Raw genomic sequence first — 17675 nt, 5'->3', positions numbered from 1 at the left:
TAGTCATCTGAACAACTTTAGCTTAATGAAGCAGTTTTGGTGTATAGAACATGCCCCTGCAGCCTCACTGCTCAATCCTCTGCCATTTAGGAGTTAAATCCCTTTGTTTATGAACCCTAGTCACACCTCCCTGCATGTGACTTGCACAGCCTTCCATAAACACTTCCTGTAAAGAGAGCCCTATTTAGGCTTTCTTTATTGCAAGTTCTGTTTAATTTTCTTATCCCCTGCTGTTAATAGCTTGCTAGACCCTGCAAGAGCCTCCTGTATGTGATTAAAGTTCAATTTAGAGATTGAGATACAATTATTTAAGGTAAATTACATCTGTTTGAAAGTGAAACCAGTTTTTTTTTTTTTTTATGCAGGCTCTGTCAATCATAGCCAGCGGAAGTGTGGCTAGGGCTGCATAAACAGAAACAAAGTGATTTAACTCCTAAATGACAGTGAATTGAGCAGTGAAATTGCAGGGGAATGATCTATACACTAAAACTGCTCTATTTAGCTAAAGTAATTTAGGTGACTATAGTGTTCCTTTAATAGATTCTTCCCATGCTTCTTCACATGAGCTCATGGGCTTCTAGTCCAAATATTGACTACCGATGGCGTAGTCCAGAAGAAATAGCCAGGGATAGATACTATAGCATTAGGAATAGAGTTTTGTATACCTAACTCTATAGTGTTACGTTAAACAATGAGCAAACAACACACAACGTTGACCGGGTTGTATTACATTCATAATACTCTGGAACTCCCAACCTCAAGGCATGATGTTTATCTATCAAAACATTTCCACATTTCCGTGCATCATGGTGTTTGTCAAGCCTAGAATATATCTTGCATTTAGAAATTTGCCCACGATCTTCCAAAATGTACATTTTAAATATATGCTGTATTGACATTTCCCAACTGTGCACTGCAAGGAGCCTATAAGACGTTGGATACGTAGCTTCATTTAGCTTCAATGAGCCGACAATTTCAAATTATTTGGGGAGAGACCCTGGAGAAAAATAATGCATGTTTGCAGGCAGTATGCCCTGCTTGCTAATGGACTGGTAATAGAATAATTACAATTTGGATTTCTTTGTACATTGACTCAGCAATGCTTCCTACACTGAAGGTTAATCAGCTAGTGTACTGTGCGTGATGCATTCAAATAAGCACGCAAAGATATTCTGTTGCTTGCACACGTGACCAATTTCATAATTTCTGCTTTATTATTGCAAATTTTCAAAGATCTTGGAAAAAACAAAACAGTGAGGTGTTCTTTAAAAAAAAAAAAAAAATTCACCCCCCTCTCCCCCCAAAAAAGAAAAACTATTTGGGGAAGATGGGCATTGGTGGTGTTCAAAAAAGGGCTAGTTTACATTAAAGGACCACTCTAGTGCCAGGAAAACATACTCGTTTTCCTGGCACTATAGTGCCCTGAGGGTGCCCCCCCACCCTCAGGGTCCCCCTCTCGTCGGGCTGGATGGAGTGGAAGGGGTTAAACTTACCTATATTTCCAGCGCCCTGCGGGGAGCTCTCCTCCTGCTCTCCGCCTCCTCGGCTGAATGCGCATGCGCGGCAGGAGCCGTGCGCGCATTCAGCCAGTCTCATAGGAAAGCATTTACAATGCTTTCCTATGGACGCTGACGTCTTCTCACTGTGATTTTCACAGTGAGAAGCACGCAAGCGCCTCTAGTGGCTGTCAATGAGAGCCACTAGAGGCTGGATTAACCCTAATATAAACATAGCAGTTTCTCTGAAGCTCTCCTCCTGCTCTCCGCCTCCTCGGCTGAATGCGCATGCGCGGCAGGAGCCGTGCGCGCATTCAGCCAGTCTCATAGGAAAGCATTTACAATGCTTTCCTATGGACGCTGACGTCTTCTCACTGTGATTTTCACAGTGAGAAGCACGCAAGCGCCTCTAGTGGCTGTCAATGAGAGCCACTAGAGGCTGGATTAACCCTAATATAAACATAGCAGTTTCTCTGAAACTGCTATGTTTATATAAAAAAGAAAAAGGGTTAAACCTAGCTGGACCAGGCACCCAGACCACTTCATTAAGCTGAAGTGGTCTGGGTGCCTATAGTGGTCCTTTAACAGCGTACTGTCCAGTCATACATTTCTCATTGAGAAGTGTATGAATTGCAAGCGCTGAGCTAATTGCAGCCCCCCCTTTCTACTTTGAACTGTAGTTTAAAGCAAGTGAGACAGGATACCATTCCAGCTGTGTCCAGCTGAAGTGCTTTAAATGCTTAGAGTTTTCCTTAAAAAAACAAAAACAAAAAAAAAACACACAATCCCTGTAAGGTGGTGTTCAACATGCCCAACATTTGCACTCCAGCTTTTGGTCTACAAATACCATATTTTTATGCAAGCCTAGGGTTGGCAGGGAATTATGGGAAATGTAGTGCAATAGAATTGTGTATTCTTTAGTAGTAGTTTCCATTCATATTTAATGCATTTATTTTGTGCTGCAAAAAGTAACTGATAAGTGAAATACTGTTTAGCTTGTAAACAGATCATATTTTTTATGGTTTTAAACTAACCATTGTATTTGTTCCTTCTGTCTTCAGGCCAGTTATCCCACCTGGGAAGATTTCATCAACAAAGCTATAAAGCTACAATCACAGTTAAAGTAAGTCCACCTTTATGTGCATTATCATTTTAAAATTAGAATACATATAGTTACATAGGCTGAAAAGAGGTATGTGTCAACCAAAATCAACCTTTCTCACATCTGTGTTTGCTGTTGATCCAAAAGAAAGCAAAAAAACTAGTTTGAAGCGCTTTCCAATTTTGCAACAAACTAGGAAAAACTATTTTCTTGACCCCAGAATGTCAGTCAGATCTCTCCTTGGATCAAGAAGCTATCATCCCACAAATTAAAAATTATATCCCTGAATATTATATTTTTTGCAAGTAATCATCCAGTTGCTGTTTATACATCTGTACAGACTGTGATAAAACCACCTGTTCAGGCAGAAAAATATTTTCACATCCTTATTGTATTTGTGTAAAAAAATTAATAAAAATTCCTTTGCCTTAGAGTAAATCTCCTTTCTTCCAGTCTAAATGCATGACCTTATGTCCATTGACATTTTTTTTATTTTTTTTTTTATTTTGTAGCCTGATTCTGCACTTTTTCTAGTGCCATAAATATTGTAAAGCGCTACGGAATCTGTTGGCGCTATATAAATGGCAATAATAATTATAACATCCTTCTTTAGAACAGGTGCCAAAAATGTACGTTTGATTTATAAAGTGGCAAAAGTATATTTTGAAACCGAAAATTTCCATTTTAAACATGACCTTACTGTCCTTAGCAACTGCTGATTGATATTGCAAATTGTTGCTTAGTTCGCTGTCTAGAACAATTGGCGCTACATAAATAATAATAATCCTTATTGTGTGTTCTCTTATTCAGTACCTTTATATTTATTTAATTTATGTACTTGAAAATAGTTTTAGGGTTGGTTTTGCTCTCTTTAGTTATCACTCTCTAGTTTAGCCCATGTAATCATGTTTTTGCTAGCGTTATTGGCTTATTTATATCTTCTAGCAGGCATAGGCAACCTTCGGCACTCCAGATGTTTTGGACTACACCTCCCATGATGCTTTGACAGCAGTATGGGGGTAAGAGCATTATGGGGGATGTAGTCCACAACATCTGGAGTGCCGAAGGTTGCCTATCCCTGTTCTATAGGATGCCTCCTATTTGTTTTTTAAATGCCCTTTTCTTATTTTTAATTTCTTTGCTTACTTTCATACTAAGCCACATTTGTTTACATTTTTTTTTTATTACCCAATGGTACATACTAAGAAATTAAAGGAACACCATAGTCACCTAAATTACTTTAGCTAAATAAAGCAGTTTTAGTGTATAGATCATTCCCCTGCAATTTCACTGCTCAATTCACTGTCATTTAGGAGTTCAATCACTTTGTTTCTGTTTATGCAGCCCTAGCCACACCTCCCCTGGCTATGATTGACAGAGCCTGCATGAAAAAAAAAAACTGGTTTCACTTTCAAACAGATGTAATTTACCTTAAATAATTGTATCTCAATCTCATCACATACAGGAGGCTCTTGCAGGGTCTAGTAAGCTATTAACAGCAGGGGATAAGAAAATCTTAATTAAACAGAGCTTGCGATAAAAGCCTAAATAGGGCTAGGCCTAAATACAGGAAGTGTTTATGGAAGGCTGTGCAAGTCACATGCAGGTAGGTGTGACTAGGGTTCATAAACAAAGGGATTTAACTCCTAAATGGCAGAGGATTGAGCAGTGAGGCTGCAGGGGCATGTTCTATACACCAAAACTGCTTCATTAAGCTAAAGTTGTTCAGGTGACTATTGTGTCCCTTTAACATTTCTAATATTTGTTTGAAGATATTCCATTTATCCTCTGTTTTTTTTTTTCACTAAAGAGTTTATGCCAGTCAAGATGTTGTAAAGCTGCCCTTATCTTATTGAAATTGCCCTTTTAATATTTGTTTTAGTTGTTCTCCATGTGCTTTTGCTTTTTTACGTTTATTTCAAAACACACCACATTATGATTACGATTTTCCAAGTGCTACCCTGCTTGCATGTTGGTCAAAATATCAACATTGTTTATTATAACCTGATCCAGACAAGCATCCTTTATAATTTGGTGCTTGTACAAGTTGTGGCATGGAGGTGTCATTAAATACCGTATTTATCGGCGTATAACACGCACCGGCGTATAACACGCACCGGCGTATAACACGCACCGGCGTATAACACGCACCTCATTTTTAGAAAGAAATTACAGGAAATTTCCCCCCTCCCATAGTATTCCCCCCTCATCCCATAGTGTCCCCCCCCCCTTTCCATAGTATTCCCCCCCCCATAGTATTCTCTCCCCCTCCCCTCCCATAGTATTCTCTCCCCCTCCCCTCCCATAGTATTCTCTCCCCCTCCCCTCCCATAGTATTCTCTCCCCCTCCCCTCCCATAGTATTCTCTCCCCCTCCCCTCCCATAGTATTCTCTCCCCCTCCCCTCCCATAGTATTCTCCCCCCTCCCCTCCCATAGTATTCTCCCCCCTCCCCTCCCATAGTATTCTCCCCCCCTCCCCTCCCATAGTATTCTCCCCCCCTCCCCTCCCATAGTATTCTCCCCCCCTCCCCTCCCATAGTATTCTCCCCCCCTCCCCTCCCATAGTATTCTCCCCCCCTCCCCTCCCATAGTATTCTCCCCCCTCCCCTCCCATAGTATTCTCCCCCCCTCCCCTCCCCTAGTATTCTCCCCGCCTCCCCTCCCCTAGTATTCTCCCCCCCTCCCCTCCCCTAGTATTCTCCCCCCCTCCCCTCCCCTAGTATTCTCCCCCCCTCCCCTCCCCTAGTATTCTCCCCCCCTCCCCTCCCCTAGTATTCTCCCCCCCTCCCCTCCCATAGTATTCTCCCCCCCTCCCCTCCCATAGTATTCTCCCCCCCTCCCCTCCCATAGTATTCTCCCCCCTCCCCTCCCATAGTATTCTCCCCCCCATAGTATTCTCCCCCCCATAGTATTCTCCCCCCTCCCCCCCATAGTGTACTTCCCCCCCCCTCCCCTCCCATAGTGTACTTCCCCCCCTCCCCTCCCATAGTGTACTTCCCCCCCCTCCCCTCCCATAGTGTACTTCCCCCCCCCTCCCATAGTGTACTTCCCCCCCCTCCCATAGTGTACTTCCCCCCCCCCATAGTGTACTTCCCCCCCCTCCCATAGTGTACTTCCCCCCCCTCCCATAGTGTACTTCCCCCCCCCTCCCATAGTGTACTTCCCCCCCCTCCCCTCCCATAGTGTACTTCCCCCCCTCCCCTCCCATAGTGTACTTCCCCCCCTCCCCTCCCATAGTGTACTTCCCCCCCTCCCCTCCCATAGTGTACTTCCCCCCCCTCCCCTCCCATAGTGTACTTCCCTCCCCTCCCATAGTGTACTTCCCCCCCCCTCCCCTCCCATAGTGTACTCCCCCCCTCCCCTCCCATAGTGTACTTCCCCCCCCTCCCCTCCCATAGTGTACTTCCCCCCCCTCCCCTCCCATAGTGTACTTCCCCCCCCTCCCCTCCCATAGTGTACTTCCCCCCCTCCCCTCCCATAGTGTACTTCCCCTCCCATAATTACTTACCTGTCCTGAAGCGTGGGCCGGCTTCACAGCGCGCACCGCGGTACAGGAACTTTAATTTCATGTTCCGGTTTCCGGCGGGACTGAAAGGAAGTGTGCACACTATTGTGCACACTTCCTTTCAGTCCCGCCGGAAACCGGAACATGAAATTAAAGTTCCTGTACCGCGGTGCAAGCTGTGAAGCCGGCCCACGCTTCAGGACAGGTAAGTAATTATGGGATATCGGCGTATAACACGCACCCACGATTTCCCCCCTATTTTCAGGGGAAAAAAGTGCGTGTTATACGCCGATAAATACGGTAGGTTAAAAATCCTAATTCCCCTTGCTGAACTACTAGTCCCTCTATCCCAGTTTACATCTGGGTAATTAAAATCTCCAATATTTAACGTGTCAGCCAGATGTGCAGGTTTACCACTGTGCTTTAACAATATCAGCAATATCAACATTAGGTGGTTTATAACCTATCCCAACCAATAATTGATTTCCCTTCTTTTCCTCAAGCCAGTCTTTGTCTTGCTGGCAAGCCTGCTTGGCTGAGATTATCGAGATCGATGATTCCAGCCAATCCAATGCTTTCCCATAGCAAATCATTGGGAGGCTAGTGCACATGCACAGTAAAACACAGTGCCAATAAAATGTTCTCCTTGAGACCATCTGCTTGAAATAGGCAAGTTTAACTTGGCTATTTGTGTGGCAGCTCCTCTAGTGACTGTGAGTATGACATTAGCATTCCTGCAGAATGGCAGGTTTTTCACTTTTGATGGTTAAAAGGAGGGGGGTGGGGGCATGGTATCCAGACCACTTCATTGAGACTGACCGGTTGCCTAGGGTCTTCTTGTGAGACATTCCTTAGCGATTTGGCACTTTGTTTTTGTTTTGTTTTAATTTTTGCAGTCCCCATTAATTTCCTAATATGTAGTACATCTTCTATTCTTTAAAACTTCTGGAAGAATGAATGAAATGCTGCATGTTTTGAATTTATTGTGGACCCCATTAATGAAAATGGGTATAGTATAATGTCTTACAAAAAGGTGCATGTTGTATGTGGTTTGTATTGAAGGGAGCAATGCTATTCTAATTTAAAGCGTTACTCAAACTATAACAACTTCAGCTATTGAAGTGGTTATGGTGCCTAGACTCCTTATGTGCAACATTTTACTTTGAGATTAACCCATTCGCTGTCAGAGATGTAAGCCCATCTCTGGCAGTGTCATTAGCCAGCCCAGAGAAAAGTTCCAGGGCAGCTAATGTCAATTCTGTGCAAAATAGGCATCTGCCACAGTTTTCCTCTCAGTCCATCCTTCCCTGACATCAAGGTGGAGTGACATAAGGCAAATAGTATCGCAATGAGGGAGAACTTGGCCCCAGCGAGGAAAAAGAGGTATGGTTAAGCACCTTCCTTTTTTTTAAAAATATTTTTCTAATTCATTTTATTTTGTTTGTGGGATGCCAGCACAAAAGGAGTGTTTTACAAACATATGTTTTTTATGTTTGATAAAGAGATAAAGTTGTGACATTTATTTGACAAATGCTTATTCCAATTACAATAAATTGTTATGGCTTGTATCTGTGTATTTTTCAAAGTAGTCCGTAAAGCGGCCAGTTTGTGAAAGCCCCGTTAAAGCACACTCCTACATCAAAGAGATTACTAGTATCAGCAGGGTACACAAAAACCGTTTTCTTTGTTGCTACTCTTCAAATGGCATGGTCACCTCCCCTTAAAAAATAATTATTTTGTGTACAGAATGAAAAACTCACCAACAGTGTATGCTTGAGAGGATGTGGCCATCAAGGCTTGTATGTCCACATGTGGTGTGACTGCCCGCCAGTTCAAATATACTGGAAAGGCATTCAAGACTTATTGGGGCAGATCTTTCAAAGAGCACCAAACTTAACATGAGTATACTTATTAAACAGTCCATTAGAGGGCTGGACCAAATGTGAACAAAAGTTAATACACAAGGTTACTCTAGAGGCTTTAGACTGACATCCCCCATACTCCGGTAGTAATATCTAAATTAAGAGATGCATATCTAATGGACAATTTGACCGGAAGGGTCAGAGAATCCATGAAGTTCAAAAAAATCTGGGAGCCCTGACTGAACAGTGATCTAGCAGACTGAATAGATGTGGAGATAACCCTTTTTAGACAAAACTTTAAGGCTTTAATATGAGGTTAATGAGACGATGGGTGCTGACACTTCTAGATACTGGGCTACTGCAGTCTAGAAGTGTCAATCCCCCCCAGCTGTCACCATTAATGGCTATAGGGAAATTGGTTTTATCTGTGGAGGATCCAGCTGTCTTGCGGGATCCTCCATAGACTTCAATGCCACAAGAGTTAAGCAATGATCTCTGCTCCTGGCGATGAAGATGGCCAAAGTCCCCAGATGGTGACAATGCTGCTTTAAGAGAGCAGATTTTATACAGCTGCAATCTGCCCTTTTAAAGCTTTTACCTTTTCTAGTTTTTTTTTACCTTTATTTATCTATTTAAATTGTTATTAAATTGTATGTATTTAAATACATTTTTATTTTGTTTATTTCTTGAATTCTAGTGCCTGCTTTTATACTGTTCACCTGTTGTTGTTTTTTTTTTTTGCTATGACATCAAAGTGCAGTCAAGTTATAGACAGGGCAATGGTTTAAGTAGTTGTAAGGTCAATCCAAATTATTTTCCTACTCAGCAGTGCTTAGCATTGCAATACTTGGTGTGTGAACGTCTGTATTCTGGGTCGGTCATGGACCCACATTGTGCATGTAGTAAAAGGTATTGAAAGTACTGTGCTGTTCATTGACGTATCCAATATATGAAGATGTCACTGGCAACAGTTGGTCCTTTTGAAAGAAACTAAATTGAGCATTTGGTGGATAAGAATTAGATTTGCTTAGTTTACCTCTTCCCAGGAAAATTGTGTTAAAGGAACACTATAATATTAGAGATACAAAAATGTATTCATAACATTATAGCGTCCTGCTATCTCTTATTCAAATAGCAGAGGTTTACAGAAGGGCCTCAGTGTTACGTCCACTAGAGGCATTTTAACCCTGCAATATTAATGTTGCCATTCCCGCAGAATGTAACTGTTTTCAATTGCAGGGTTAAAAAAGGGGTGACATGCAGGATCGAATAAGTCTCCATAGCTATTGATTAGCAACGACTCTAGGAAGTGACAAAAGATGCCGGCACAATCTTCACGCTTTGACAAGGTAGAAATTTACCTTGTTTAGTAGAGTTCTTCCTTTGTCTGAAATTCCAGTGCATTCTATTTTGATAAAATAAAGATTTTAACTATATGAATTGCTCTTTTGGTGACCGTAGTATCGCAGTATCCCTACCGATGAGACATCTACTCTTTAGTGGCCATGGACTCTCCTAGCTCAACATGACTAGTCACTTAAAAGTCCTGGCTAGTAACATGGCCGTTGCAATTCTACAACATTGGAGGATCTACATGTTTCTTAACCCTGCTGTAAATTAACATGCTCTGACTAGCTATGTTCCAAGCGACAGGGCATGGATTCAGTATTTTTGTGATGGGTCTTCTCCCAGACCACATTAAAATAAATTTGGAGGAAAATACTTTCATGAGGATTGTGGAGTCACACATTTTAATCCGAACCTTACTGGAAACATTATTCCAAGAATTCCGTAGTTGTAAAAGTAATAAAAGCAAATTGTAGATTATGCTGATCTAGTGAATTTAAAACTTTTTTTTATTTTATTTATACAATGAGGTATGTAGTGACCATTTGAAAGTTCAAGAATACCTTTTAAATGTTTCGACTACCAGCATTCGTAAATAACTGCACACAATTGCTAACCTCTCACTGTCCAAATTCAGAATGTCAACACATTTCGGGTACTCTGGAGGCCATCTGAAAACACATTTATTTCTATTCTCTTCTTGCAATTGCTCTTGATTTTGGTGTAGAGTGATATTTTAAGACTTTTTGGATTGCCTCATTTTTATAGTCCCTTTAGTCATGTCACCAGTTGTAGATGAATTTTGTAAACATAAGCATGTGTTTTCAACCTAAGGTGAGCCAGGAACAGTTTTGCTTCCAGACCTGATTTTAAGTGGGTAGATAGATGTTTGGGAAATAATCTTATAATATATAATAAATAAGTGATGGGAATGGTATGTTCGTAAAATTGTCATCGTATGTCACAAAGTAATGATGGTAATTTCAAGCTTTAAAATGTTTACCATAGTTTAAAATAAGACCGTACTTAAAGTACAGACTTAAAAAAGATTGTATAACATTTTAAAAATATATAGTTTGTGTGTTTACTAAAAATATCCGTATCATTATTACAATGACTTTGTTGTTGTTGTTGTTTTTGTTTGTTTTTGTATGCCAGCAAAAAGAAATATGATGTACCTTTTAAATTTCAAGCCACAAATTTCATAACCTTAAACTGTACAATTGGACTGCTCTAAAATTTACTGCTCTAAAAGTTTTTCACGTTTTAGGCTATCCTGTTTTTTTGTTCACTCCTGTAATCTGTATCCTTGGGGGAAATGTCACTGTCCTCTAAAATCAAATATTTACTTATTCAAATCTTAGAATTTCTGGCTGAACCAGCATCAAATAATCATTTCAGACCGTATGCAAAGTCGCCTCATATATTTCCAAGTTATTAGGATAAAAAAAAAAGAGGTTTTGACTTTTCTTGCTGTTTTTGTTTGCTGGGGGAAGGAGTGGGTCCATAACTATGTGGATTTTTGGAGGTTGGTAGTTGCATTGTGTTATAAAATGCATGTTCAATTATCTTCCATATTTCCACTCCTGTACGTGAAATAGTATATAGGTTGCCATAAACCCTACTGATTTATTTTCTACTTTCCTAAACAAGAAAGAAAAAAAGCCGAAAAGTTTCAGATGGTTTTAGTTAGATTTTTTTTCTCTGATACAAACCATTCCAGTTTCCTAAGCTATGCTATGTTCAGTTGCTTTGGTTTGTGTGATTGAGTTCAGTGCCCTAATTAAACTGGTGGCCATCCAGAAGAGGACAGACTCTTCCTGTCCCAGGTCTGTTTAGCTTTTATTTCTTGGCTCACTGTTATGAGTATTCAGTGCACAGTACTAGGTCAATAATTTAACACCAAATTCTCTCCATTTCAGATTTCCTGGGGACAAGATAAATCTCTAAAGAGGGTTGGGTAGTGGGTTATTCACCATAAATCGAAATAAATACATAAATTATATATATATATATATTACACATTTATTTTATATGTATGTGTATGTATATATGTATACACATCCACTGAACAAACTTATAAATGCAACACTTTTGTTTTTCATGAGCTGAACTCAAAGATCCAAGACTTTTTCTATGTACACAAAAGGCCTATTTCTCTCTAAATATTCACAAATCTGTCTAAATCTGTGTTGGCGAGCAATTCTCCTCTGCCAAGATAATCCATCCACCTCACAGGTGTGGCATATCAAGATGCTGATTAGTCAGCATGATTATTGCAAAGGTGTGCCTTAGGCTGGCCACAATAAAAGGCCACACTAAAATGTCTATGACGAGAATAGTTTGCAAGACATTAATGTAACCAGGTAGCCAAGGAGAGTGAACTGGAATGTGTGAACATTGGGGGGGTGCTAGACGCCGCTGAGTGATCACGTGTACAGTGTGGCTGTCGCATTCAAATTACTGAGCGAATAGAGCAACGAATCGGCGTCCTTGTCTCTTCAATAAATGTTTCTATTTTTCACATTAGATGGCTGGATACTTTCTGGACAGACATTGTATCTCTAATACACAACCAACATATTCCGTATGCTTCATAATCATTGAATGGGGATATCTGACAAACAAGTAGTTGATATGCGATATTAAAGGGACACTATAGTCACCAGAACAATTACAGCTTATTGTATTTGTTCTGGTGAGTAGAATCATTCCCTTCAGGCTTTTTGCTGTAAACACTGTCTTTTCAAAGAAAATGCAGTGTTTCAATGACAGCCTAGTGATAACTCCACTGGCCACTCCTCAGATGGCTTCTAGAGGTGCTTCCTGGGGCAGTGCTGCACACTGTGCAGTACTGACATTCAGTGTCTCCACCCTCTGCATGCAGACACTGAACTTTCCTCATAGAGATGCATTGATTTAGTTCAATGAGGAGATGCTGATTGGCCAGGGCTGTGTTTGAATTGTGCTGGCTCTGCCTCTAATCCAGTCTCCAGTCTCAGCCAATCCTATGGGAAAGCATTGTGATTGGCTCACAGAATCACTTCTGATGATGTCAGGCAAGCAGGCAGTTTAGGGCAGAGCCAGCATCAGAAGGCTGGACTAAAGGTAAGATTTTACTATATTTAGTGAAGGAGGGCTAGATGGTGGTTTTAAAACTATAGGGAAAAGGAATACATGTTTGTATTCCTGACCGTATAGTGTTCCTTTAACAAAGACAGAAGGTGAAAGTGGTTTGGGAGCAGTGCTCCTGTCATTTTAACCCTTCCTTGTTAAACATTGCTGTTTTTGTAAAGTGGCTGTAAGTATGTTCCTGACAGGCACTAGAGGCGCTTCAGCCTCCATAGCCAAGTTAAATGCGGCTATTCAACCAGATTGTCTTATAGAGAGCATTTGATTACCGCATTTTGCCATGCATGCGTGCTAGCCTCCCTGAGATCATCAAGGAGGCTGACTGGCTGCTGCAAGAGCGGCGAGGTGTAAAGGTAAGTAAACTTCACCTTTGGACTGGGGAAGCCACCTGTATTTAGGGTAACACTATTGCCTTAGGAATACATGTTTGTATTCCTTATATTTTAATGTTCCGTTTAAAGCTGGTCAAGACCCAAAGTTGAAAATTAAAATCGAAAAATGTAAAACAATGCTGGAAAATTTTAGTACAAATCGACAATTGTATTATGTATTGTACTTTTCTTATCCCCGATTTATTTATTACTGTTTTTTATTTTTTTATTTTTTTTATTTTTTTATAGACCTATTTAGAAAAAATATATATATACAACTGTTAATGTTAGTCTGCATCTTCGCTAACCTTTAACATAGATGCTCATTGTTGTAAATTTCTAAATACTCACTTAATAAAAACATTGGTGAAAAATAACCAATTTTCTCTGTCTGTGTATGTCTTAAGCATCTTGCCAGCCAGGGAACCACCAACATTGTTTGAAATTTGCCAAATGTTTTACTAATTTGCCCTCCCAAAATCCTTATCGTTTAGCAGAATTAGCAGTGTTTATTGGACGGAGTCTGAGCTGAATTGGGTCAGGCGGAAAGTCGTTCACTGTTAGCCAAAACAAAAATCCCATGACAGTACACAGCTTTGCAGCGTCTTGACTGGGATTAACTGTGGGGTGGATAAACTATTAAAGATTTGCAACTGTATTTTGGAATATTGTTATAAAATGGACTGCCCCCCCCCCCCCTCCCACTGGCATGCTTAAATAAAAAAAAATAAAAAAACTTTTACTAAGTGCCTCTGAGCTGCAGGCTGTGTAAGAAGCATCTTGGTTTAAATCTGTTTAAAACACTGCAAAATGTTAATTTTAAAGTAAAAGCAACATTCTAGGTGTGCCATCTCCTACGGCTCTTTGTAGTCGCTATACTGCAAATAGTCTGTCGGCGTTGTTTAAATTTTTGCTGGGGGTTTCCCGGTGCCTACAACCTGGCTCATCTTCTTGGGATCAGCATATGTACAAGTGAACTTCTGCTTCAGATGGTCCAACTTTGGGCAGCAGTGCCAATGTTTTCAGCCTACCAACACATCCAAACTTTGACTGGCTAAGTCAGAGGTCAATTTTTCCAATTTGCAGCAGATTTCTGGACTGTAGGCTCCGGAAGATCCTTGTTTTTCAAATGACTTGACGCAAACTAAGGTATGATACCCACCATAATCACTACGTGAATTTAAGGAAACAGCTTTAGTGTATTCTATGGGAGCTTAATGCTTATAATCACCTGTCAGCAGGGCCGGTGCAATGATTTCTGCCGCCCTAGGCAAAGATCCATTATGCCGCCCCACACACTCACTCGCTGACAGACACACACTCACTCGCTGACAGACACACACTCACTCGCTGACAGACACACACTCACTCGCTGACAGACACACACTCACTCGCTGACAGACACACACTCACTCGCTGACAGACACACACTCACTCGCTGACAGACACACACTCACTCGCTGACAGACACACACTCACTCGCTGACAGACACACACTCACTCGCTGACAGACACACACTCACTCGCTGACAGACACACACTCACTCGCTGACAGACACACACTCACTCGCTGACAGACACACACTCACTCGCTGACAGACACACACTCACTCGCTGACAGACACACACTCACTCGCTGACAGACACACACTCACTCGCTGACAGACACACACTCACTCGCTGACAGACACACACTCACTCGCTGACAGACACACACTCACTCGCTGACAGACACACACTCACTCGCTGACAGACACACACTCACTCGCTGACAGACACACACTCACTCGCTGACAGACACACACTCACTCGCTGACAGACACACACTCACTCGCTGACAGACACACACTCACTCGCTGACAGACACACACTCACTCGCTGACAGACACACACTCACTCGCTGACAGACACACACTCACTCGCTGACAGACACACACTCACTCGCTGACAGACACACACTCACTCGCTGACAGACACACACTCACTCGCTGACAGACACACACTCACTCGCTGACAGACACACACTCACTCGCTGACAGACACACACTCACTCGCTGACAGACACACACTCACTCGCTGACAGACACACACTCACTCGCTGACAGACACACACTCACTCGCTGACACAGACACACACTCACTCGCTGACACAGACACACACTCACTCGCTGACACAGACACACACTCACTCGCTGACACAGACACACACTCACTCGCTGACACAGACACACACTCACTCGCTGACACAGACACACACTCACTCGCTGACAGACACACACTCACTCGCTGACACAGACACACACTCACTCGCTGACACAGACACACACTCACTCGCTGACACAGACACACACTCACTCGCTGACACAGACACACACTCACTCGCTGACACAGACACACACTCACTCGCTGACACAGACACACACTCACTCGCTGACACAGACACACACTCACTCGCTGACACAGACACACACTCACTCGCTGACACAGACACACACTCACTCGCTGACACAGACACACACTCACTCGCTGACACAGACACACACTCACTCACTCGCTGACACAGACACACACTCACTCACTCGCTGACACAGACACACACTCACTCACTCGCTGACAGACACACACACTCACTCACTCACTCGCTGACACACACACTCACTCACTCACTCGCTGACAGACACACACACTCACTCACTCGCTGACAGACACACACTCACTCACTCACTCGCTGACAGACACACACTCACTCACTCACTCGCTGACAGACACACACTCACTCACTCACTCGCTGACAGACACACACTCACTCACTCGCTGACAGACTCACTCACTCACTCACTCGCTGACAGACACACACACTCGCTCGCTGACAGACACACACACACTCGCTCGCTGACAGACACACACACACACTCGCTCGCTGACAGACACACACACACACTCGCTCGCTGACAGACACACACACACACTCGCTCGCTGACAGACACACACACACACTCGCTCGCTGACAGACACACACACACACTCGCTCGCTGACAGACACACACACACACTCGCTCGCTGACAGACACACACACACACTCGCTCGCTGACAGACACACACACACACTCGCTCGCTGACAGACACACACACACACTCGCTCGCTGACAGACACACACACACACTCGCTCGCTGACAGACACACACACACACTCGCTCGCTGACAGACACACACACACACACTCGCTCGCTGACAGACACACACACACACACTCGCTCGCTGACAGACACACACACACACACTCGCTCGCTGACAGACACACACACACTCGCTCGCTGACAGACACACACACGCTCGCTCGCTGACAGACACACACTCACTCGCTCGCTGACAGACACACACACTCACTCACTCGCTGACAGACACACACTCACTCACTCACTCGCTGACAGACACACACTCACTCACTCACTCGCTGACAGACACACACTCACTCACTCACTCGCTGACAGACACACACTCACTCACTCACTCGCTGACAGACACACACTCACTCACTCGCTGACAGACTCACTCACTCACTCACTCGCTGACAGACACACACACTCGCTCGCTGACAGACACACACACACTCGCTCGCTGACAGACACACACACACTCGCTCGCTGACAGACACACACACACACTCGCTCGCTGACAGACACACACACACACTCGCTCGCTGACAGACACACACACACACTCGCTCGCTGACAGACACACACACACACTCGCTCGCTGACAGACACACACACACACTCGCTCGCTGACAGACACACACACACACTCGCTCGCTGACAGACACACACACACACTCGCTCGCTGACAGACACACACACACACTCGCTCGCTGACAGACACACACACACACTCGCTCGCTGACAGACACACACACACACTCGCTCGCTGACAGACACACACACACACACTCGCTCGCTGACAGACACACACACACACACTCGCTCGCTGACAGACACACACACACACACTCGCTCGCTGACAGACACACACACGCTCGCTCGCTGACAGACACACACACGCTCGCTCGCTGACAGACACACACACGCTCGCTCGCTGACAGACACACACGCTCGCTCGCTGACAGACACACACGCTTGCTCGCTGACAGACACACACGCTCGCTCGCTGACAGACACACACGCTCGCTCGCTGACAGACACACACGCTCGCTCGCTGACAGACACACACGCTCGCTCGCTGACAGACACACACGCTCGCTCGCTGACAGACACACACGCTCGCTCGCTGACAGACACACACGCTCGCTCGCTGACAGACACACACACACACGCTCGCTCGCTGACAGACACACACACACACGCTCGCTCGCTGACAGACACACACACACACGCTCGCTCGCTGACAGACACACACACACACGCTCGCTCGCTGACAGACACACACACACACGCTCGCTCGCTGACAGACACACACACACGCTCGCTCGCTGACAGACACACACACACACGCTCGCTCGCTGACAGACACACACACACACGCTCGCTCGCTGACAGACACACACACGCTCGCTCGCTGACAGACACACACACACACTCGCTCGCTGACAGACACACACACACACTCGCTCGCTGACAGACACACACACACACTCGCTCGCTGACAGACACTCACTCACTCGCTGACACTTTCACTGACAGTCAAAGACTCACCTCCCTGGGGTCCAGTGTTGGGCAGCTCCTCACTCCTCCAGCTCGCTGTTTAGAATGCCGGGGCTGGAATGACATCATATTCCGGCTCCCGGCATCACGGAGGAGTGAGAGGCTGCAAGAACAGCCTCCCTCGCCGCCTGCCTGCTCC

The 17675-nt window shown here is 43.9% G+C and overlaps 1 protein-coding gene across 5 annotated transcripts in view; it reads left to right on the top strand.

Moving 5' to 3' along the window:
• LOC134611668 (protein MTSS 2-like) overlaps positions 1-17675 on the top strand; it is a 137572-nt gene that overhangs the window by 47696 nt on the left and 72201 nt on the right. For all 5 annotated transcript variants that reach the window (XM_063455786.1, XM_063455783.1, XM_063455787.1 and 2 more), the window contains exon 2: positions 2558-2619. In XM_063455786.1, the coding sequence (XP_063311856.1) occupies positions 2558-2619 (62 nt within the window). The remainder of the gene's footprint in view (positions 1-2557; positions 2620-17675) is intronic.

Source organism: Pelobates fuscus, chromosome 5 (assembly GCF_036172605.1).
Source record: "Pelobates fuscus isolate aPelFus1 chromosome 5, aPelFus1.pri, whole genome shotgun sequence".
Classification (NCBI taxonomy): Eukaryota; Metazoa; Chordata; class Amphibia; order Anura; family Pelobatidae; genus Pelobates; species Pelobates fuscus.
Note: the sequence above shows the minus strand (reverse complement) of the source record. Positions and strands in the feature narration are given on the sequence as shown.